The 26,027-nt window shown below is 41.7% G+C and overlaps 1 protein-coding gene across 1 annotated transcript in view; it reads left to right on the forward strand.

Moving 5' to 3' along the window:
• Window positions 1–212: 212 nt before the first annotated feature.
• spon1b (spondin 1b) overlaps window positions 213–26,027 on the forward strand; it is a 393,024-nt gene continuing 367,209 nt past the window's right edge. The window contains exons 1-6 of the mRNA XM_041197861.1: window positions 213–744; window positions 1,038–1,144; window positions 4,740–4,873; window positions 8,975–9,048; window positions 14,794–14,916; window positions 24,361–24,509. Of these exons, the coding sequence (XP_041053795.1) occupies window positions 543–744; window positions 1,038–1,144; window positions 4,740–4,873; window positions 8,975–9,048; window positions 14,794–14,916; window positions 24,361–24,509 (789 nt within the window). The 5' untranslated portion in view covers window positions 213–542. The remainder of the gene's footprint in view (window positions 745–1,037; window positions 1,145–4,739; window positions 4,874–8,974; window positions 9,049–14,793; window positions 14,917–24,360; window positions 24,510–26,027) is intronic.

Raw genomic sequence — 26,027 nt, forward strand, 5'->3', positions numbered from 1 at the left:
TGCTGAAAAGTTTTGTCTGTGTGGGGAGTATCTCAGGGACATGCAGTTCGGATCTTTAACCAGTGCCTTGGAAACGAGGAAGACCTGCAGGAGCTAAGCGTTTGTCAGTGTGTTCTCTCGGTATTCTTCTCAATTACCTCCAACCCACATACACCACCCCCCCCCCAAAAAAAAAACCCAGAAATACCCCCTCCCATCCAAGCCATCCCTCCCCTGTGTGAATCATCAGTCTGTCCAGTCAACTGCGGGAGGTTAACACAGCCACCACGCAGTTCTACACTGTATGCGCTGTTCAATCAGTATAGAGCGGGGGAGCTTTTGTGTGTGTGTGTGCGCTTGGGGTGGTGTTACACAGTTAACACGTGAAACCCGACTTTAAAAGCAGCAGCTGTGAAACTGACGGGTCTGGTCAATTTCACGCGAACTGGAACATTCCATGTGTGTGTGTGTCTATTTCAGCTGCAGATCAGAAGCAAGGCACCAGCGTGAGAGACAGTCAAGAGAGTACGGGAACCACACACACACATACACTCACACTCACGATGGACTTCACTCTGCGCTTCCTCGCTCTCCTCCTCGCCCTTCCTGCGGTGGCCGGCTCCTTTAACGACGAGAGTCCGGTCACCGACGGATACTGCAACCGGATCGTTCGTTCTCAGGGCAGCCGGAGGGACGGTAACACCGGATTCAGCCTCCAGATCGAAGGGAATCCCGAATTCTACACCCCAGGCAGCACGTATCGGGGTAAGCAAATCGAGTACAGTCCAGGCGCCTCCAGCATGATCGAGACTGCTCCCTCTCTCTCTCTCTCTTTCAGGACTTGTTTCGGGTGTTTGATGACTGTTTGTAGAGTTCATAAACATAAATCCCATCCTGTTAAGTTTTTATGAAAATGTGTGTTTTTTTTTATATTCAGTGCTCCCTCCTAACTGTCGGGAATTTGAAATCTGTGTGCTAACTTTACAGATATTGCATCTAGTATGTTTTTCTCTGCTTCCTGATTTATTTCCCCCGCCCCCCTCTCTTCCTCTTTCTAGTCACCCTCTCGGCCACAGTTCCCTCCTATTTCCGTGGATTCACACTCATCGCTGTCAGGGATGGGGAGGACGGCGACAGGGAAGAGGAATATGCTGGCAACTTTCAGGTAGGACAACTCACATCACACCACCCCCTCCACCTCCACCCTAACTTCCCTCAGCCCCCCAGCCCATCCTTCACTTCACTCCATCCTTTACCCCAGCCCACAGCACATCCCTTAATGGCAAAGGTAAACTCGGAAACGGCTAAAGCTTTCAGTCCCACCTTTCAGATCGAGGTGAGCATTTGTTTGTGAGGCAGGGAGAGTGTGTGACATTTGAACACAAACATCACTGCCTATTAGGGCACAGAGAACCGTCAGTCTCCTGCTCGCAGTGAATTATGTGTGGTGTTCACTCACAATGTCTTGCGAATTAATTCTGATAGAAATGTTTGATGTCTGTAAGTGGATGTGTGCCAATGTGCGTGTATATGTGCACAATTAAAGTGCAAGAAAATGTCTGCTTTACGGAGTTATTATTGGGAGAGGTTAAATATTTTAAGAATTGGGTTACCTTTGAACAAATACAGAAAAGAAGAGAAACAATGTCTTTTGTTTGTCCTCAGTTGTCATTTTCCATGCATATACATGACAACTCTGTGTGTGTGTGTGTGTGCATGAGTGAGGGTGTATATATGAGAATGTTTGTGTGTGTGACTGGGTGCGTATGTGTGTTAGTTTGTATGTCAGTGTGTTTACATATGTGTATGTGTGTGTATATATATATATAATATAAATATATTTATATATACATGCATGTGTGTGTATGTCAGTGCTGAGTATCAGCATGTCAGTATGTATATATCTGTATGTCAGTGTGCATGTATGAGAGTGTGGGTAGGGCTGAATGCAAAAATCCTGTAATCAAAATCATTTCTAAATTATTCTGAACAGGAGCCAACCAGGATATAATCCAGGTGCACAATTTAACTGCAGATTCACTTTCCTGAATCGGGAAAATGTCTGCTTTATGAAGCCTTTATTGGGAGAGATGAAATAACTTCAGAATTGGGTTACCGTTGAACAAACATAAAAAAGAAGGAAGTGATGTTTATGCTTTTCTCAATTGTCATTTCTCAAACATCATACAATTAACAACACTGTAAATCTGTTCTGTGTTATCTTGTAAACCGTACTCACCTAATCTTCTATTCAAATTATCTGGTGATTCATTTTTTAAAGGATTACATTCCCTCTTTTCTGTGTTATTTATTTTAATTCTAATGATTGGATAATTCAAAAAACATTTTAAAGCAAAAAAATTGCTTTGAATGATTAGAATTTCAAATGGATTGAGACCTTGTCAGACTTCTGTGTGTTTTGATCTTTCATTCCATTTTATATATACAGTGATGACTTATTCTGATTTATTTCAAATCAGAATAAAGGATTATGACCTTTGTATGGCTTGGAAAGTTTTGTAAGGTTTCAATGCACCTTAGGCCCTAAGTTCTGGAATATTCCCCCTGAGCCCCTCTTCCTCTCTACCTTGCTTTCTTCCTTTAAGATGCCCTTTGACCAAGCTTTTGCTCATCTGACCTAATATCTCATTACATTTTATAATGTTCCTGTGAAGTGGCTTGGGACATTTCATTCAGTTAAAGGCACCATTATGTGTTGTTTTCGACACATCCATGTTTAATGAAACAGCAGGATTGCAATCAAAGTTACAGTGTATAAAGCTCTGGTTGGACTCCCGCCTGGGGTATTGCTTCAGTTCTGAAACCACATCTAAGGAAGGATATAATAGTCTTGGAGAGGATGTGTGCTGATTCACCAGAATGATACCAAGACTCGATGAATTATGAGGGTAGGTTACATAGACTATGTTTGTATTGTCTTGCATATAGAGAGATGAAATTATTGAGGTGGTTAAGATGATTGAAGGATTTGATAGGTAGATAGAGTGGAACTCTCAAGTCCCAAAATAAGGGAGGATAACCTTAAAATTAGAGCTGGATGATTTAGGGAATGTTTCTTCACATAAAACATGGCGGAAATCTGACATTTTCTCCTGTCAAAACATTGCCGAGACTAAGGGTCAATTGAAAATTTCGAAACTGAGATTAATAAATTTTTAGGTAGGGTTATTAAGAATTACAGAGCATTGATGGCTAAGGAGAGTTAAGGTACCAGTCAGCCATGATCGAATTGAATGGTGAAATAAGTTTCAGAAGTTGAAAGCCTACATCTCTTCCTGTTTTCCTATATGATGAAATATATACTTAGGCCTGGATCTTATAACTTTAACCGTGTGAATACTGTTTTCATATGTACAGTATTTGCACAGTATGCATTTAGCCCTGAAGTTATGCTATGGGATGTTAACGTATTCTGACTATCTTCACTGCATCAGCAGAAACACTACCTGATTAACTTAAGATGGGTTAACACCTCTGCAAAAATTGCAGATGTTCCTGTGATTGTGCTAGTATCCTGTATACAATTCTTTTCTAAAATCATTCATGGGATGTAGCCATTGCTGGCAAAGCCAGCATTTATTCAAATCTCTAATTGCCCTTGAGAAGGTGGCAGTGAGCTGCCTTCTTGAACCGCTGCAGTCCATGTAGTGTAGGCATACCCATAGTGCTATTAGGGAGGGAGTTACAATATTCAGACTCAGCAACAATGAAGGAATGGCCGATATATTTTGAGGTCACGATGGTGTATGACTCGGAGGGGAACTGGGAGGTGATGGCTTGCTCATGCACCTGCTGCCCTTGTTCTTCCAGAGATTTACATTTTTAATGCAATAAACACTCATATGTGCTTCACACGAGTATTATAAACTAAAACATGACACCGAACCAGATGAAATTTGAAAGCTGCTGTCAAAGAAGCCGAGTACTTGTGATTGATCATATACAATATGAAGTCTGTATGATAACAGAACAACTAGTCAATGTTACATGATTTACCCTCTGCTCTAAGTCTACTCTTAAAGAAAAAATTATGCATCTATGATATTTTGCTGGCTTTATTCCATCTGAATTGTTGATTGATAGATTTGACATTGAAATCTATCATTTAATATTACTAGAAATATGAATGATTACACTTCTTCAAAATTGACTCATTGATTAGTTTATCTTGTGTAACACTTGAGAAAATCTAATCAACTTACTTCATCGTATATTGGTTCCTGCATGGATATTATGTAGCTGTTTCTGAAGTAAGTTAATACCTAACAAATGCTATTAACTAGTGACAGTTGTGGCTCAGTGGACAACATTTTTGAAAGTCATGGGTTTAAGTCTCACTGCGGAGACTTCAACACTTGTTACTGGCACCAGAAATGTCAGCCTAGATTAAGGGAGCACTGCACTGTCAGAAATGTGGTCCTTCAGTTAAGATGTTAAGTTAAGGTTCTGTCTGCCTTCTCAGATCAATGCAAAGACCTGTTTTGAAGTTCCCATTGACCTGGGACAGTTTTTATCGCTCAACCAGAGAATGTTTGTGAGAGTTTGTTGTGTGCAAATTGGCTGCTGTGTTTCTTACATTACAGCAGGGGCACAGGGGCAACACTTCTAAAGAACTCCATTGGCTGCAAAATACATTGGGACATCCTGAGATCATGAAACATGTTGGATGAATAGCACTTTTAAAAAATCATCATTAATACTATTAACTAATGCCTCTCTTACCCTTGCTCAATCTCTAGATAATTGATCACGAGGACTCGCAGTTTATGACAAACTGCCCATATGCTGTCACAGAGAGCACGCCCAGGAGACGAACACGCATCCAGGTCTTTTGGACAGCACCCACTGCTGGTTCAGGCTGCGTTATATTGAAGTAAGTTCCGTTGCACTCCAGGAAAGGACTAGGGATATCTAAAGGGGTGAGAACCCAAGCTTGAGACGCTGGAAGGTAACTAGTCGTTGATGTATTAACATAGGGATAAGGAGGCAGACAAAAGCCACCAAAGTCCATCAACTTTGACTTCTTCCATCCTGGCAGTCACAGAGCAAGCTGAACATTTCTGTTACCATACTAATGTTACCATACCCAGGCATTATGCATTAACAAGTTACTGACTAACCATTACAATAATTCTCTTATAGCTTCCAACAGACCCAGACGTGTCTAAAGAACAATTTGCATACATAAAGCATATTCCATGACCTCAAATGCCTCAACCAATGAAGTACTTTTGAAGTATAGCCACTATTTTAATGTAGGAAACACATCAGCCAATTTGTGCACAGCAAGCTCCCACAGACAGCAATGTGATAATGACCAAGTAATCTCTTTCAGTAGTGTTGGTTGAGAGATAAATATTGGTAAGGACAACTGAGGACAACACTCCTGCTCCTCTTCAAATTAGTGCCATGGGATCTTTTATAATCATCTGAGAGAGCCTTTGGTTTAATACCTCATTTAAAAGTTAGTACCTCTGACAGTGCACTACTCCACCAGCACTGGCACTGGCAGCAGCAGCATAGACTATATGCTGAAGTCTCTGGAGTGGAACTTGAGCCCAATGAGCTATGGCTCACGCTTGTTCATAGAGATTTTCGCTCATTGAATAAGATGCTTGTAATTTTATTATCCCTTTTGGTTGAATAGAGCATGCTGTGCAATTCTGTTTCCTTACCCATTGTAACTCTGGGCATTATATATTAGACAAGTGCATTGTTGTACCGTTTAGACAAGGTAAGCTTGTGGTTCGATTGAACAAGATGAGCTAGATAAACTTACTGCAGTGCATAGAGAGGGTGCAAAATTAAAATGAGCTCAAATATTTGGTTTGTGTGTGTCTTTGGAATGCAATGATAAACCATAGAAATTCATGACCATTTGATTATTTTTTTAATGGCTGATCCACAGGAATCTTAAATGATGTAAATTTTTACAGCAAAAGCCAACAGTCTGGAATGATTGACTCAGAAATGGAAGTAGTTTACACTGCATTGAAAAGAGTACAAATATGGGAATAAATAAGATTAAATTAGTTTTAGTGTCTTTTGGTTTCAATGTAGTTTTTTATAAAGGAACAATTTCTTCATCCATGGTTGTCACATTTGGTTTGGTCTCTTGTCAAATTTTCACTCTGAATATAGACTGCTTTTTAAACTTTTCAAACTATGTTCCTCTCCATCATCAAGAGCACCTACTTCCATCTCCATAATATTGCACGTCTCCCATCCAGCTCTGCTCACCTTTTGCTGAAATCCTCATTGATGCTTTAGTTACCATCACACTTGACTATCCCAATGCTCTCCTGGCCAGCCTCCTACCAGACAGCCTCTGTAAATTTGAGCTCATGCTGGATCATCAGCTCCTGTATCCAAATTTGCAACAAATCACATTCACTCATCATCTCTGTGCTCGCTGACCTTCATTGGCTCCTGGTCCAAAAATGCCTCAACTTCAAAATTCTCAGCCTCAATTTCAAATCTGTCATGGCCTCGCCCCTTGCCATCTCTGTAAAGCCCATCAGCTCCACAGCCCTCTGAGATCTCTGTGCTCCTCCACTTCCTACCTCTTTCACATTCCAGATTTTCTTCGCTCAACCATTAGCGGCCATGTCTTCAGCTTGTAGGGATTTAATCCCCTTACAACAGGATCAAATGTGACAATAAAATTCAATTATGGAGCAGCTTTATTAAGAGAAGGGCAAGATAGACTTATACACTAAAGATAAAGTTCAGGCAGCAATTTGCAGAGCAACGGGAGCTATATAATTCCCATGCAGTATCTGGCTGGCATTCTTTTTTTTTTGCTTTTGGTTTTTTTGCATAGATTCCAGCTTTTTTACTTCTTTCTTAGTACTTTGTCTTTGTTTTTTCCCCACCACATCAAACCCCTTGAGAGGATTGTTCTTATGCTGGCAATCCCTCCCCAACTGGCTCCCCTGAGGCCACCAATTAGAACTGTCCATGTACACACACAATCATGTGGCTCTTGTCCAATCTTAGGTGTGTTCATGTGAACACCATTCATCTGTGCATGGCGCCGAACACATTCTTTTGTGCTTACAACTTCTGCAGTTCCACTATCTCACAGTTATAAACTAGTGCAAGCTCGCTTTTAAAACATGGTATTATTTCTACAGATTTTAACTCCTACAGATTATATTAATACACAAACAAAGAGCATAATTCTTACAAGATGCCAAGGCCCTAAGATTGGAATTCCCATTCAATACCTCTCCACCTCTGTCTCTCTTTGAGAAATTTCTTGAAAATGACCTTTCACCTGTCATAATACCCCCTTATTTGGCTCCAGTGGGTAAAGTTTGTTTTGTAAAACTCCTGTCAAGTGCCTTGGAGCATTTTTCTATGTTGAAGGTGGCATGTAGAAGCAGGTAATTGTTGTAGTTGATGGCATGTATTTACTTGTAAGCAATTGTATTCACTTGGATTTTATTTTGACTGTCAATCAATCTGCACTGCCAGATTAGTTATGTGCACTGTCCAATCTTATTAGCATGTTTCCTGCTTTGCCAATTCCTTTTGCTGGTTTCCAATTGTCATTATCTTATTCGCGTCTTTGTGTACACAATCTCACCATCAAGTCGGGGGAGTAGTCGGGTCGCATTGTGGGTGGGTGGGGATAATCAGGTGGTCAGGGCGTAGTTGGGTCAGGTAAGGGCATTAGTTGAGGGTTCAGTGTGAGTGATTGGGGGTCAGTTGTTTAGTTGCCCAGATGTTAGATTAATCTATCTAACATTTCCTGGGTGACTATTCAGGTAAGCATCACGGAACTGTCTGAACTCTCTGACTTCAGCTGGCAGTTGGAGGCATTTGAAGAGGGTCCCAAGATGCAGGAGAATTGCCCATCAGAAGTTGAAACTTCTTGGGCAATTCCCACGTAGGTACATGTGTCAGGACTTCCCCAAGGTCCCTACGTCCACCTCAGTCGTACATCCAGTCTCTGATAATCCAGAGAGCAGAAAATTTGGCCCATTATGACAGACGACTGAAAGCTTAGTCAAAGAGTTAGGTTTTGAGAAGCTTCTTAAAGGAGTCAAGTGAGGTAGAGAGAGACAGAGGTGTAAGGAAGGAATTCAAGAGATTGGGCCCAAGCATCTGAAGGCAAGGCCACCAGTGGTGGAGCAATTATGATTAGGAATGCTCAAGGGGCCAGAATTAGTGGAGCACAGATATCTCGGAGGGTGTGGGGTTGGAGGCGATTACAAAGATAGGGAAGGGTAAGGCCATAGAGGAATTTGAAAGCAAGGATGAGAGTTTTAAAATCAAGATGTTGCTTGACCAGGAACCAGTGTAGGTCAGTGAGCACAGGAATGTTAGCGAAACAGTACATGCTGTAAGTTAAGTCATTGGCAGCAGAGTTTTAGATGACCTTAAGTTTACGGAGGGTAGAATGTGGGAGACCTGCCAGGTGTGCATTGGAACCATTGAGTCGAGAGGTAACAAAGGCTTGGATGAGGATTTCAGCAGCAGATGAGCTGAGATGGATGACATCGCAATGTTACGGAGGTGGATGTAGGCTTGAGATGGCACAAGGTCAGAAGTTCATCTCAGGATCAAAAGTGACATCAAGGTTGCGAACAGACTGGCTTAATCTCAGACTGCATGATATATGACCATTTGTTTCATCGGCATTTGTTTGGATTTGGCAAATCCATATCCATGTTTACCTATATTGCACAGTGACTGCATTTCCAAAGTGTATGATTGGTTCTGAATTGCTTTTGGGACATCCCTGAGAGCAGTAAAGTTCTTAAGTAAATCCAAGTATGTTCTTTCTTTAATTTATAAGGTTTCAATTTTGTATCCCATGCTATATTACACCTGACCAACAGTTCTTAATTATGGAATCAAACCACATCCCGGCAAAGAACCTTGTCTCTTTGCCTCTGTCTCGCATTCCATTGTTGCCCCTACAACTCTCAAGATATAGAAACTCATTAGCCATTTTACCTTATAGAGCCAGCATTGTGCAGAAGCGGATAATCTGGTTCCAGGATGATGGGGCACTTACAAAGAAACTGTGTGAGAAAGGTAAGTGCAAGATCCTGCTCAGCTATCTGACATCCCTACTGGATGTTTTGCTAGCGATGTGCAACTGTCTTTTAGTGTGGTTGTCTGATTTAGTTCTGGCAGTTTTTATTTTACCTTAATGTAATGAAGCCTGCTTTGGGCATTGCATTAGCTTAAAAACAGCTTGCTTTAGGTAGCCATTATAGCTCTAAATCAGTGTGGGGAAATTTTGACTTTGTGCAGTACTGTAATGCAAGTGACAACAAGCTGACAATCCTTCCACCTCTCCCCATTTTTATTTTATGTTGACTTCATTGGAAATTTAAACTAGGGGAGTGATGTAAGGGGGTAGTCGACTTACAATCACTCGATTTACCCTATTGCACAAAACCATGATCTAAGCCAGCTTTAATTATAATGTGAATTAGGGCCAAAGCTATAGTTCAGCCACTTGATTGTGCATCCTGGTAATTCAAGGTTTAATGGATATTCAACCAAGGATCTGCACGTGACCTTCTTTCATCTTTGTGATCTAGGGTGCAGTCTAGTCGGGCGTGATCGACAAAAAATCTATTCTCTTTACACCAGCCTTAAGGATCCTAAAGTGGCAAGAATTTTGGAAGTCTTAAACCTGGTTATTTGTAGTTAAAGTCCGAAGGTCAAACCTTTCCTTAATTTGACAAGAATTGACATTCATTGCCGGCCTTGCTCAGAGAAAGCTCAAGCATGCTTGTTATGGTATTAGGAATAGGTACATGAGGAAGCTCTTGTCTAAAGTTAGGGTCAATGTGCATCACTGAGATCAATGACGAGAGCTGTACTTGTCATTGTTAAACCTGACTATTGGTCCTTGATGCTGACACTGGGGGCTGGAATTTTAACTCACTCAAAACACGCTCACTTACAGAGTTTCAATCGAGCCCCTTGGTGTTGAAATTGCACCTTCACATCTACTTTCTTGCATCTTTTAGCACCTTGGGTAAAAGATCTGCTAAAGTGTGTGCAAGAGTATTTGATTCAAGTAGGGTCATAGTCATAGAGGTCTACAGCACAGAAAAAGGCCCTTTGGCCCATCAAGTCTGCACCGTTCAAACAAGAACCTAACTATTCTAATCCCATTTTCCAGCACTAGGCCCATAACCATGTATGCCATGGCATCTCAAGTGCACATCCAAGGACTTCTTAAAAATTGAGGGTTTCTGCCTCTACCACCTTATCGGGCAGTGAGTTCCAGATTCCCACCACCCTCTGGGTGAAAAGATTCCTCCTCACATCCCCTCTAAACCTCCTGTCCCTTACCTTAAACCTATGCCCCCCTGGTTATTGATCACCCCACCAAGGGGAAAAGTTCCTTCATGTGTACCTTATCTATGCCCCTCATAATTTAATACACCTCAATCATGTCCCCGCTCAATCTCCTCTGCTCCAGGGAAAATAACCCCAGTCTATCCAATTCTCCTCTTAACTAAAACTTTCCAGCCCAGGAAACATCCTGGTAAATCTCCTCTGCACTCTCTCTAGTGCAATCACAGCCTTCCTATAATGTGGATTCCAGAACTGCACGCAATATTCTAGTTGTGGCCTAACTGTTCCAGCATAACCTCCCTGCTCTTATATTCAATGCCTTGGCTAATAAAGGCAAGTATCCCATATGCCTTCTTAACCACATTATCTACCTGTCCCACTACCTTAAGGGACTGGTGGACATGCACATCAAGGTCCCACTGATTCTCGGTACTTCCCAGGGTTCTACCATTCATCGTGTATTCCCATGCCTTGTTTGCCCTGTCCAAGTGCATCACCTCACACTTATCTGGATTAAATTCCATTTGCCACTGACCAACCCAACTGAGCAGCCCATCTATATCCTCCTGTAATCTAAGGCTATCCTGTTCACTATTTACCACCGCACCAATTTTTGTGTCATCCGTGAACTTACTGATCAACTCTCCTACATTCAAGTCTAAATCGTTTATATATACCACAAACAGCAAGGGGCCCAACACCGATCCCTGTGGAACTCCACTGGACACAGTATCACAAAAACACCCCTTGGCCACTAGCCAATTCTGGACACAATTTGCCAAATTGCCTTGGAGCTCCTGGGCTCTTATCTTCGTTATCAGTCTCCCATGCGGGACCTTATCAAAAGCCTTCCTGAAGTCCAAGTAGACCTACATCAAAATCATTGCCCTCTTCTACACAACTGGTCACCTCTTTGAAAAATTCAATCAAATTGGTCAGACATGATCTCTCCTTAACAAAACCATGCTGACTGTCCTTGATTAATCCCTGCCTCTCCAAGCGTAGGTTAATTCTGTCCCTCAGAATTGCTCCCAGTAGTTTCCCCACCACTGAGGTTAGACTGACTGGCCTGTAGTTCCCTGGTTTATCCCTTCCTCCCTTCTTGAATAACGGTACCACGTTGGCTGTCCTCCAGTCCTCTGGCACCTCTCCTGTGGCCAGAGAGTTATTGAAAATTATTGCCAGTGCCCCTGCTATCTCCGCTCTTGCCTCACTCAACAGCCTAGGATATACTTCATCCGGGCCTGGAGATTTATCTACTTTTAAGTCTGTCACACCACTTAGAACCTCCTCCCTTTCTATGCTATTTTCTTTAATCATATCAGTCCTTCTGCCTGATTTCCATACCCACGTCATCCCTCTCACTTGTGAACACTGACACAAAGTATTCATTTAGAACCCTACCTATGTCTTCTGGCTCCAAACACAAATTACCACTGTGGTCCTTAATGGGCCCTACTCTTTTCCTAGTCATCCTCTTTCTCTTAATATACTTGTAAAATAACTTTGGCAGGTAAAATAAAGGAAAATCCAATGTTTATGCCCCCTTTTTGCTCTCCTAATTTACTTTTTAAGTTTCCCCCTACATATTCTATACTCCTCTAGGGTTTCCGCTGTTTTGAGCCCTCAGTATCTGCCATAAGTCTTTCTTTATCCAATCCTGTATATCCCTCAACATCCAGGGTTCCCTGGATTTGTAGGTCCCACCCTTTATCTATACTGGAATATGTTGGCCCTATACTCTGCCTATTTCCTTCTTGAATGAGTCCCACTGCTCCGATGCAAATTTACATAAGCGTAGCTGCTCCCAGTCCACTCTGGCCAAATCATATTTGATCTTATTAAAATTGGCCTTCCTCCAATTTAGAACTCTGATTTCTGGCCCATTCTTGTCTTTTTCCATAACAACCTTGAGTCTAACGGAGTTATGATCACTATCTGCAAAATGCTCCCCCACTGATACATCTACCACTTACCCGGTTTCATTTTCTAAAATTAAATCCAGGATCGCCTCATCTCTTGTAGGACCTTCTATGTACAGGCTTAAAAAGCTCTCCAGGATGCACTTTAAGAATTCTGTTCCCTTTAAACCTATCACACTATGACTAACCCAGTTAATGTTGGGAAGTTGAAATCCTCCACTTTTACTACCCTATTATTTTTACACTTCTCTGAAATTTGCTTACACATCTGCTCTTCCATTTCTCTTTGACTGTTTGGGGGCCTGTAGTACATTCCCAGCAATGTGATTGCTCCTTTTTTGTTTTTAAGCTCTACCCATATGGCTTCATTTGAGGAGCCTTCTAAGATGCCATCCCTCCTTACTGCTGTAATTGAGTCCTTGATCAATATTGCGATACCCCCTCATCTTTTACCTCCTTCCCTGTCTCACCTGAAGACCCTATATCCTGGAATATTGAGCTGCCAATCCTGCCCCTCTCTCAATCATGTCCCTGTGACAGCAATGACATCATACTTCTGTGTGTTAATTTGTGCCCTCAACTCATCTCCCTTATTCATTAGAATACCACCAAACCTTGCCAAACTCCCTTTTGCCTTAACTGGCCTATAATTTCTATGCCCTCCAGACTCACTTGCTCTCACTTCTAATTTTGGCTTTGCATCTCCCTCTGCTGAACCTTCTCTCAGGATCCCATCCCCCTGCCAAGCTAGTTTAAACCCTCCCCAACAGCACTAGCAAACCTCCCCGCAAGGATGTTGGTCCCATTCCAGTTCAGGTGCAACCCGTCCACCTTGTACAGGTCCCACCGCCCCCAGAAATCTACAGCCCTCCCTCCTGCACCATCTCTCCAGCCACTCATTCATCTGGACTAACCTTCTATTTCTATACTCCCTAGCACGTGGCACTGGAAGTAATCCAGAGATTACTACCTTTGAGGTCCTGTTTTTTTAATATTTCCTAGCTCTCTAAAATTTGCTTGCAGGACCTCATCCCTCTTTCTACCTATGTCGTTGGTACTAATATTGACCCTTTATCCTGAGACAGTGCCTCTGTGTTCTAGATACCCCAGATAGGGGAAACAATCTCTTTGTATATCCTGTCTTCTTCTTAAGAACCTTGATTTTCATTGAGATTAACTCTCATTCTTCTAAGTCCACAGAATATTCACCCAATTTATTCAGCCTCTCATCATAGGATAACCCTCTCATTCCAGGAACCAATCTAGCGAAGGTGTGTCTGCTTGCTCCCATTACCCAACATTCCTAATTCAAATCCAGCATTGAATGAAATGTTTTTCAGTTATCAGGCTTTTGCTTTATAGTAGTAATCAATATATCATCCTCTGTCCAAACACTTGTGCAAATTGGTTTTGGCTAATGCTTTATGATTTCATGGGGAAAGATGCACGAGTGGGGCTAAATCGATAGCTCTTCCAAAGAAGTGACACTGGCACAGTGGACCAAAACACCTCTTCCCTGCAGTGTGATGCTATGATATTTTTGTGTGAATCTAATAGTAGAATACTATTTAGATACAAAATAACTATTGGTGTCATTTGTGAATGTACTTTTAACACAATCATGTGAATTTCCTTGTCCTCTATTATAGATGACCTGTTAACTTATCTAACCGTATAGAATTATTTGACGAGGTAATCGAGTGAACAACGGTAATGCAGTAGATGTCATATACTTGGATTTTCAAAAGGTCTTTGATAAGGGCTTGACAGAGGTTAGGGCAGGTACAATTAGAGGAAATAGCTGAAATGGATAGCAAACAAATAGAAAGCAGAGACTGGAACAGAGTTTTTCAGGTTGGACGATAGAAAGCAGTGTTCCAATAGGATCAGTGCTGACACTATGGTTATTCACAATTTGGATTTAAGAGTAGGTAAATCAATATTAAAACCTACAAATTATTCCAAACTTTAAGGGAACTCTATAGCTGACAGTGGGGAAGAATGCAACATAATACAAGAAGGCATTAGAACGAGCTGCAGACTGGGCAATTCAGTGGCAAACAAACTTCAGCTTAGATGAGCATGAGGTGATGCACTTTGGTCAGAAAAACAGAAACATCTCCAACACTTTAGCAAATGAGAAACTGAATGGGTAGAAGACAGAAGGGTTCCAGGTGGGCAAGTCATTAAAAGCAGCATCACAGGTCAGCAAATCAGTGGCGGGAATATTATCATTAAGCCAATGGCTAATTCAATCAACAGTAATATCTAAAAACAAAGATTTACCTGTTGATTTCTTTCTTGCATCTGAAATTCTGGGAACCCTGAAATAATTGCAACATTTCTTGAGGTGTTCATAATTTTTTTCCCCTCAGCAGGAACATTTAGACCCAGTTCATCTTTGGGTCTATGGGGACTTTAAATGTGTAAGATTCCATTTCTGACTTTGTGAGGAGCTTAATTTATTTCTGATTCAAAATGTAGTTAGCTCTGAATAAGTATACATTTCTCCTTTCAATTCTTGCCCTTTCCTTTTCAGTGCTGGGTGAAGAATATGCCACAGAAAAACCCATCCAGGACTGTTGTGCCTGTGGAACAGCAAAATACAGGTTAACATTTTACGGAAATTGGTCAGAGAAGACACATCCGAAAGATTATCCAAGTAAGATATGGGCCTTTCATCAATAAGCTTTTTTTTCATATATCGAATATCCTACGAATCACACGCTTTAATAGGCTGCAAATTAGTCTTAAGGATTACACTTTCATCAATTTAAGAGAAGTCTGCCCACATGCAACTAAATCTGACAGCTTCTTAAATTTATTGTGAGAGGAGTGGGGGAAGCAAACACAGAAAGAATTAAAATGAAACCCAAGAGAAGACACTAATTTTGAACCAAAGCTTTAGTCAGCCCTTGTGTTTGAATTAGGAGGGAATAATAGAGAAAGTACCAATGTATATGAGTTTTCAAGCAAAGTATTACATTGAATATATAAAACAGAAACAGGTCATTCAGCTTAACTGTATATATCATTCCATAAGCTTCCTCCAATTTCATCTAACCCCATCAACATATCCTTCCTTTCCTTTCTCCTTCATGTAGGTATCCAGCTTCCATTTAAGTACATCGACCGCCATTTGCCCCAGCTACTCCATGAGGAAGCAACTTCCTCATTTTCATCACTCTCTGTATAAAGATGTTTCTCCTTTATTAAGTGACTATCTTATATTTATAGGGCAGAATTTTATACTTGCTTTTCTGATGGCTGTCCCTCTCACTCTGGCATAAAATTGGAAATCATGACATTGGTTCAGTTCCCTGACACCATCACACCAGCCTGGAATAATATGGAAAGTGAAGGAGATACAAAGTCTGAATCCAGCCTGCCTTCTGATAAAGGCCAGTTAAAGAGTTTTTTAGTCTTATGAGCTCAACTGACTCTGATTTTCACTGCCTGTGACATTTTGCATTGGTTGCAAGGGCTCTATGGCAGGGCAGTGAATCATGGCAGGGTCGATTCAGCAGCACAAAGGTGGGATATAAAGGCTAATGAAAAGAGGACAATAAGACCTGCAGTTGAAACTGCACAAGGGATGGGGGAATTGGTCTCCGGTCACCTTGTGCACACTTCCTGAAGGGGAACCACTGAAGGGTTCGTCTGGGAGGGAATGATTTGGAAGAGCGGCTGCAGCCATGGAGGGACCCTTACAGCACAGGCTGACGGGTAGGAATCACAGGGAGTAGGGGCCATGGTGTTAGTCCACTCTGGCAGAAGCTCCTCAAGTAAAGAGGAGAGAAGGAGCAGGAGGGAGAGGAGAGCAACTAGCCAGGGGTACCAGCAACCTGCTGGCTGGCCATTCGCATGGCATGGTGATGCTGAAGGGCCAGAAAGACACAGGAAGGACCATGGGCAGCCACATCCATGCAGAAGAGCTTGGCCTGAAGGAAGGGAGCACTGGCAGAGCTCAAATTACCACCAGATGTCTGAGTGCAAGTGTCTAAGGCGACTGCATTCTTCCAGGGATGCAGTCACATTTAAATATGATATGTTTGCAGGGGAAATATGCTCAAATTGTGTGAGTGGCCATCTGATGCCTGTGGCACTGAAGGTCACATTAGACTTCTTTGCTTCAGGATCCTTGTAAGGAAGGATTAGCAGGAGATCTCTGTGGCACACAGCAATCAACAGTCCAACATTGCATCAGGCTCATTACTGATGTATTGTTCAGGAGGGTGGACAACTTCATCAAGTTCAGCACTAATGAAGACAGCCAGACCAGGAGAGTGGAATTCCCTGAAGAGCAAGAGGCAGTTGACTGCATGCATGTGTTCATCAAGACACCCGCTGGCCAGCCATGGGACATTCGTCAACTGAAAGGGGTTTCACTCTCTTAATGTGAAGATCATCTGCGACTGCCGCCATGCATGCATGGTACCCTAGGAGTAACCATGACACTTATATCCTCAGGAACTCCCAAGTGTCACATCTCTTTGTGTCCAGCACAACTGGATGGTTGGCTATTTGGAGACTAGGACTATCTATTAAAGAGGTGACCCATGATGCCAATCCAGCATCTGCGTTCTGAGGCAGAGGAACGATATAACATGAGCCACGCTCCCACCAGGGTAACTGGTGAGACGAGCATTGGTTGTCTAAAAATGAGATGCCAATGCATGGACTGATCTGCCAGTGCCCTGCAGTATGTGCCAGCTCATTTGCTGTGTGCTGCACAACTTGACTCTGCAGAGCGGAGAAGACCTGGCAGATGAGGACATCATTCATCATCAAGCCTCCTCAAATGAGGAATCCTATGATGATTCCATGAGGAATATTTGGATCCAGACCAGCATGGTGCACCACATTAGGGTCAGCAGAGAGTGGGTTCCAGGGAGATGCAGAAGCCCCTGATAATCAGACGATTCACTTAAAGACCTGGAGCCTTGTACCCACCAGCAGTAATGGAAAACCACTTTCCATCCATCAACGGCAATTGGCAAGACTCTGACAGCATCCTGCATAATCACATTATATATGATGTTTTATGTGACTTATTGTTTGGAAAAAGGGCAGGCAGAATTATGGAACATGCCATTCATCAGTGCAGAAGGAATCTGCTACAAAGTACAGATACTCTGTTTTTAGTTAATGGAAAGTGCTGAGGTTTTGACTGGTTCCAACAACACAGTTTCAACATATTCAGGTTCACCAGCCTGAGGAACTAGCAAATGAATGTTTAGTAGCTCGATTTATGATGTTCGCTTTCCCACTAGTTCAATAGCCATATTCTGTTTATTCTGAATGCTCCATAGCCATCAGTTATTGTGTAAATGCCCGAACAGCCTTGGGTTGTTCTGTGATTACCATAAATTAGCCCAAATTTTATGCCCCCTCCTGGAGTGGGCAGGGAGGCGTAAAATCAGGTGACATGGCAGGAGGGTGGTGGGGGTAGGGGCGGCGCTCATGTAACATTGCTTGTTGTTGGGCTGGTGGGTCCCCTCCTGTCTGGCTCCCTGTGCCAACTGGAAGCCCCCCCGCAACCCTCCCCCACATCCACAGTACTCCCTGCCCCTGCTTGTTTGCCCTCACAGCCTCCTGATGTTTACCCCCCACTCAAACCCCTTGCCAGGTCCTGCCAGACTGGCCACAGTGAAACCTTGTCATCAGGCTCCAGCGATGCCCTTCTTTGGGGGCTGGCTGCAGTCCCAGCAGTAGCTGCTGCTCCCAGTGGTGCTGCTGGGGCTGGGGATCTGTTGACTGTAAAATCAGCTTAGGGCTTTCTGACCACGCAGAGGTGGGCTCACCCTGACTTTTCGGCTGGGGGCTGGGACTGCTACCTCTCCATAAAATTCCGGACATTAGCTGTGATGAAAATACCCCATTGACATCTGTTGTCACACAAATACCCTTGAGAAATTGCTTGTTGTGTAAGTTGTCTTATAGATATGTATCTTCATTGATCATACCAAAGAGCAACATCGATCCGCAATGCCCTGTCCATTTAATCCAAGTATTTTCTTTTCATACAGAATAATGACACTGATTTAAAACAGAATCACGCTGCATGGCCACACAGAATCAACAGTAGTTGTCATGGTCAGTGTTGATGTTCACTCTGGCTGGAGCTCGCTGAGAGAATCCCATTTCCCTGCCCTTTCCTCTTATCCTTTTACATCGCTCCTTCTTTCTATATTTGTCCATGTGCTGCACAGCATACAATCTGAGAACAGATGCAATGTACACAGTGCACACACTGAGCATAACATGCAGCAAGCTAGTTTCTGCAAGCAGTAAGTGTCAGGAATATCAGAAGCCAGGAAATAAATGTGAACTGAAATTCGATAAATTATACAAATTTGAACTAAAGATGCAGCAAAAATTCGAGAGTAATTAGTTTCCGTTCTGTGGGTTGCTTAACATATTACCTTTTTGTAAGATGGATTATTGTCCAGATTTGAGTGTTTACTTTCCATCATTTTTATAAAATATAATTTATGGTGTTTTTATATCCAATACATGCACAGCACTGTGCTAAAGCAGACTGACAAGCTGTACCTAACTGTCTTGCAAATGACAGAAATAAGCCCAACAACTGCTGAGAAAACATTTTTTTGCTGTTGCTATTGTTCTTTTTGATTCTCAGTCACTTCTCTCTATCCAATTCTTGGTCAAATCCCCAAATGACCCTTTGATATCTTGTTTGAGTGACACATCTGGGCAGGATCAAGACACCACTTGCCTAAAATATATCAAACACTGGCTCCTTAAACTATTGGAGGTTATGTGTTGGTTGGATGTGTTCCTGGAAAGATCATCACATCACTAGTTTTTGACCCCCACATCCAATGGAACAGTTTCTCCCTACCTACTCTGTACAGCCCCTCATGATTTTGAACAACTCTATCAAGTCTCCCCTCAACCTTCTCGAAGGAGAACAACCCCAGCTTCTCCAACCTGCCCTGGTAAAGTGAAGTCTCTCATCCCCAGAGACATTTCCATAAATCTTTTCTGCACCATCTCCAATGACTTCACCTTCTTCATGTAGTGAGGTGCCCAGGATTGGTCACAATACCGCATTTGAGTCCGAACCAGTGTTTTATAAAGACTCATCATAACTTCCTTACTTTTATACTCTATGCCCCTATTAATAAAGGCCGGGATCACCTATACTTTTTTAACCAGTTTCTCAACCTACTCAGCGACCTGCAATAACATGTGTACGTCCACCCCTGATCTCTCTGTTTCTGCACATTTTTAGAATTTATTTTATATTGTCTCCCTTACCAAAATGTAGTATTTAACATTTCTCTGTGTTACATTTCACTTGCCAGGATTATTGGTACTATATGGTTAAACTTAACATCAATCTAAGAAATGACAACACCAAACAATCAAAATCCATCAATGAGGCCAAGGTGCTTGTACAGTGATTGGATCAGTGCCAGTTTAATTACCATGAAAAATACCCAGATTATTATTGGACTGGAAGGCCCAAAATCAGTATTTGCAAAATATTTTGATTTTACCTTTGAAACTGGGAAATAGATAAAGAAGATCCAAAGGAAGAACTTGAACTTATGCATCACCTTTCATGAACTCATGATGTCCAAAAGTGCTTTACAGTTTTGAACTGTTGTCACTGATGTAATGTAAGAAACGCAGCAGCCAATTTGCACACAGCAAGCTCCTACAAAAAAAAGCAACAAGATGATGACCAAATCATCAGTTTTCCTTAAATATTGGCCCAAGGCACCGGGGAGAACTGCCCTGCTCGTCTTTGAATAGAGCTGTTTACATCCACCTGAAAGGCAGTCTGCATCTGCACTCCAACTATGCAGCACCCCCTCAGCACTGCACTGGGAATGTCATCCAGGACTCTATGAAATTACCTGTATGGCTGTTGATATTTGAGCATGATACAGTGAATGTGCTTCTTTGATATTCCGTGGTTCACAGATAGTAATTGACTACCAGTCTGTGTTGACCAAGAATGACTCGCAGGTGCTTTGAGATCATTGCTTTTATCACACACAAGCCAATTAACAGTTTAACTAATTACTGTCTGAGAAATAGAAAAGCAAATATGCAAAATCAGAGATAAAAAATGGAAGATCCCATAAACCCAAAACATCTGACACACTATGCTCAACAATTCAGAGAGGACCCTGTATCAGAACTTTCAACTTTAACCTACATTTTTCATTCAGGCACTAATATACCTGACAGCATTTCCATTATCTCTTCTGTACTCTAGTTTTGTTACATGTCTCAGAATCCAGATGCCTGGACTACTAATCCAGAAGAAAGTGTGTTCAAATCCCACTGTAGGAGTTTGAGAATTTAAGTTCAATAATTAAATAAATAAACACACAAATAAATATCTGCAAATAAAAAGGTGTTAATGGTAAATGTGATCATGAAGTTGCCAGGTTGTCACTAAATGCATAACTGGTTAACTTTGCTAGCGTGCAGAACATAATAATTAGGAGCAGGAATAGACCATTTGGCCTCTCTAGCCTTCTCTACCATTCAATAAAAGCATGGCTGAACTGATCGTGGCCTCAATTCTACTTTCTTGCCTGTTGCCTATAAGCCTTGACTCCCTTGTAAGTCAAAAATCTGTCTAACTCTGCCTTGAATATATTCAGTGATCCAGCCTCCACTGTTCGCTGGGGGAATTACAAAGATTAATGACCCTCTGAGAAAAGAAATTGCCCCTCATCTCCATCTTAAATGGGAGATCCCTATTCTAAAACTGTGCTCCCTAGTTCTAGATTCCCCCACAAAGGAAAGCATCCTTTCAGCGTTCCACCCTGTCGAGCCCCCTCTTATATGCTTCAATAAGATCATCTCTCATTCTCTTAAACCCCAATGAATATAGGCCCAACCTGTTCAATCTTTCCTCATAAGACGATTCCTTCAAGCCAGGAATCAAACAAGCGAACCTTCTCTCAACTGCTTCCAATGCAAACACATTCCTCATTACATAGGGAGATCAAAACAGTATGCAATACACCAGGTGTGCTCTCACAATGCCCTGTACAGTCATAATAAGACTTTGGTACTTCAATACTCCATCCCCCTTGCAATTAAGGTCAACATTCCATTTGCCATACTAATTACTTGTTGTACCTACCTGCATGCTAACTGATATGTGATTCTTGTACAGATCCCTCTGTATCACAGCATTCTGTAGTATCCCTCCATTTAAATAAAATTCTGCTTTTCTGTTCTTCCTACCAAAGTCACATTTTCCTACATTATACTTCATCTGCCAATTTTTTTGCCTGATCAATTCACCTATCTGTATACCTTTGAAGACTCTTTGTATCCCCCTCACAACGTACTTTCCCATCTATTATTGTATTGTCACCAAATCTGGCCAGAATACAGCCTGTCCCTTTATCCAAGTCATTAATAGAGATTGTAAGTAGTTGAGGGCTCAGCACTGATCCCTGTGGCAGCCCACTTGTTACAGATTGCCAACCTCAATTATCCTGACACTCTGTTACCTGTTAGCTAGCCAGTCCTCTATTCATGCTAATATATTACCCCACCCCTCACAAAACCATGAGGTCTTATCTTGTGTAATTACCTTTTATGTGACACTTTATCAAATGCCTTTTGGAAATCCAAATATACTACATCTACTAGTTACCTTTTATCCACCCTGCTTGTTACATCCTCAAGTAACTTTAATAAATTTGTCAAACACAATTTCCCTTTCATAAAACCATGCTGCTTGCTTGCATTATGATTTTCTAAATGTCCTGCTACTATTTCTTTAATGATGGATTCCAGCATTTTTCCAATGACAGATGCTAAGCTAAATGGCCTATAATCTCCTGCTTTCTGTTTCCCTCCTTTCTTGAATAGGGGCATTACATTTGCAAGAGTCAACAGAATTAAAGAATTGTTACAGCACTGAAGGAGGCCATTCTGCCCATCATTCAGTGCTGGCTTTATGCAAGAGCAATTTATTTAGTCTCACGCTGTCACCTTTGCCCTGTAACCTTGCAATTTTTTTCCTCTTTGGATACATATCCAAGTCCCTTATGAAAGCCCCAGTTGCACAGCTTCCAATATACCCTCAGTTAGTGCATCACATTCTAACCATTTACTGCAAAAGAAGTTTTTCCTTATGTCGCCATTTGCTCTTTTGCCATTTACCCTAAATTGGTGCCTTCTAAACAGTGAAGGTGAATTCTCCAAACATCTTTCTTTATGGGTTGGATTGCCAAGGTGACTTACTGTGGACATTAGTTTGGCTAGCCTTGGTGCTGCAATGAACCAGAATAAATGGGAGTCTTACCTGGAATCTATAAGAGGTAGAATAAGTGAATGTTTAAATTCAAAAGCAGTGATAATTAATTCAAAGTGATTTTGTTTCATAATAGCTCCCACATGCTCCTAGGTTACGCAAAAGGTACCTATGAGGAGAGGTTGAGTAGAGGAGGTCTATATTGCCTTGAGTTCAGCAGAATGAGAAATGGTCTCATTGAAACATGTAAAATTTTTAAGGGGCTTGAAGGTTAGATGCTGAGAACATATTTCCCCTGGTTGGGAAATCTAGGATATGGAGTCACAGTCTCAGAATAAAGAGTCGGCCATTTAAGATTGAGATGAAGAGAACCATCTTCACTCAAATGGCTGTGAAGCTTTGGAATTTTCTCCCCACGAGGGCTGTGGATACGCAGTCATTGAGCACATTTAAGACAGGAGTCGATAGATTTTTCAGTTCTAATGAAATCAAGGGATTTGGAGATAGTGCAGGAAGGTGGAGTTGAGATAGAAAATCAACCATGTTTGAAAGCAGAAATGGTCGACCTCCTGGTCCTATTTACTTTGTTCTTATTTCTTTATGACATTTCACAAATACATACTTCTCAGATTTGAATGATCTGTAAAATCAATTATGTGATTGGTGAGCAGGTTAGATGAACGGCATCTTTCTATGTTGCCTTTAAGCTTGGCACAAAAACACCAATCATACTTGAATTATTTCAGCCGAATCACTGGTGGACACTAATCCACTGCAGACAAATTCTCACACTGAGCAAAACAAAAGTGCATTAAAAAAAACATTTTATAAAGGATTAGAAGTAAGCGTCCTGTAGCAACACATCTGTTTCTCATTGTTCTATCCAGAGGTTGAAGCATAATCATTTATACTCTAGGTGTTAATTATATGCCTGGTGCTTTTGTACCAGGCTGCTTGAGGGGTTGTTTGATTAGAAAGAAAATGGAGCTCTGTCCCTGCTACTTAAGGTTGTGGCTCATTATGTAGACTAAAAAAGAATTTGCAGCACAGAAACGGGCCATTCAGCCCAACTAGTCTTTGCTGGTGTTTATGCTCCTCCCACCTTACTTCATCTCACCCATATATCCTTTAACTCCTTTTCCCCTCATGTGCTTATTTAGCTTCTGCTTAAATGTATCTATACTATTTGCCTCAACTACTCTTATGGAGTTAGCAAGTTCCACATTTTGACAGTTCTCTGCAAAGAAGTCTCTCCTGAGTTCCACAAGTAGAGGAATCTTCTCCATGTCCACCTTATCAAATTCTTTCATAACTTTAAAGATTATTATTAGGTCATGCCTCATCCACCCCTTTTCTAGAGAAAAAAGCCCCAGCCTGTTCAGTCTTTCTTGTAGGGAAAACGCACTGTTCTGGCATGAACCTACGCACAGTGACGGACAGAACAAGATCCTCTGGTCCATCTAGCCTGCCTCACACAATGGTAATAGTCTGTACATCACAATGTGTTCACTCCCCACTCCACCTAAAGCAATGCAACCTCCTGGGAAAGGAGGAAAAGCAAATAGGAATGTGGGACCCAGAGTAGGGTTTCAAACCCAAGTCATCCATGCTGCAGTTTCTCCAGTGCCTCAACATGCTTTTCATAATATGGAATCATTGGCAACTGAGTGATAGAGAGTCATTAATCCCACTCGCTCGTTTGTCTTTCCTGACTTAAGAAGATTGTTGTGGCGTGTAGTATCTGTGAAAGTGCTGGAGCTTAAAGCTCGCATTCGGGAATGTTTTCTAACCACTCTTCTGAAACATTGAATATACTCTTTCCTTTTTTATTGGTAACACAACAAGAATTTGCAACGCACTGGTCTGCCATCATCGGAGCATCTCACTCCAAGTCTTATAGGCTATGGGAGTATGGGGGATTTGCCAGCGATGGAGTGAGACAAGTTGCTGAATGGGGCTCCCCTGTGAAAATGGAAGAAGAAATCCGGCAGAAGGTAAGCAAATCTGGGGCCAAGCTCACAATATGCTCAAGACTCTAACCGTAAGTCCACCTGGATTGCTCAGATGGTAGTTAAAAAGAACTTTTGATGCAGTCACAAATGTTTGAGTAGCTGGTTTTATTAGTGCACCTACTTGGTAGCTTCAACTTTGATATGTAATGTACTAGCACTTGGAAAAATTGAATACTAGAGGGATCCCCTTCTGGGAGTAAACATGTTGTACAGCTTTTGCTCCCCAGGGTTGTCTTTTGTACTTCTGTTTTATCTAGAGCAAAAGTTTCCGGGGGTCTGAAGTAAAAGCAGCCTTTACATGACCACACCAGTTTAAATGTTTATCAGCCAAAATGAGTGGCTTTACCTGAAGGCTTATCACTCCACCTTTGTGAATTAGGAGCATGTGAAGATCAAACTTTAATTTTGCCTCTATTTCCATACAGCTAATAGTATTACCATTTAACCGTCGTTGTTCATTCTTGGTGGGGAGGGACAGTGAGGTGAGGTAATTTATTGCCAGTCATTTAGGAGAGGGAATGCAAAATGTTTCAATCGCCATCGTTTTAGTGAAATGTAGGAATGGAGACTTTGTTGCATCAAGACAAAAATTGTATTTTGAGCAGAGTTGGAAATGTGACATTTCCTACATCACTTGTTGCTTTACAGTAATTCAGCTGCTACATAGAACACTTCAAAAATCAGAGCCTAGAAAACCACCTTTGACAAATATTAATAGATGTACATTTGATGACTTTGTACCACAGTCCTGTGTCTGTTTGCTTTGAGTGCAGTGACATTATTTTTACCATTACAACTGTGAACAGATAACTGAAGATATCACTAAGATCACCCGTAATCATTTCCAGGTCTTGGAATCACTGTTGTATCCCTGCGGTGGAATGGAAAATTCTTTTCAAAATAGCTTTTGTCAAGCCACTTACCTCTATGTAAAACTAGTCACAGGTATCCTGATTGTAATGACTTGATGGAGAGGACAGATTTTAACAAGAAACAGATAACTTTATTACAGAGAGCTTTTCAGGGGCTACATACTCAATTAGGACTCTCATCAGGAAGCCCCCAACCCACCAGATTGCCTGAACTCAGGGCTGATTAGTCAGAGCCCCTCAGAACATCACATGACTGCTGATAGACAGCAGAAGAGGCTATACCCCCAGTTACTACATTTCCTCCCCCTTTAGTTTTTTTTTCAACAATTTCTATTTATAGGGAAACATTGAATATCCAGCAACAGATGCAAGTATACAACTTCATGTGATTAGAGATCAGGTCTCCGAGGTGCTCTCCTAATAAGGCTAGAGCGACGCACCTCTACCACTTGTGGTTCCTCAACAGGACCGACAGGATCTGGAACTGCAGCATGAGACCCGTCATTAGGAAGTGGCAGCTCTTGATTTGGCAACACTTCAGAGGCATTGAGTATGTTTATTCTAGGTCGATCTATCACCTCAGGAATTGTCAGTTCGACGTTAATCACAGACGGAAAAGTTGTTGTTA

Source organism: Carcharodon carcharias, chromosome 10 (genome assembly GCF_017639515.1).
Source record: "Carcharodon carcharias isolate sCarCar2 chromosome 10, sCarCar2.pri, whole genome shotgun sequence".
In the NCBI taxonomy this organism is placed as follows: Eukaryota; Metazoa; Chordata; class Chondrichthyes; order Lamniformes; family Lamnidae; genus Carcharodon; species Carcharodon carcharias.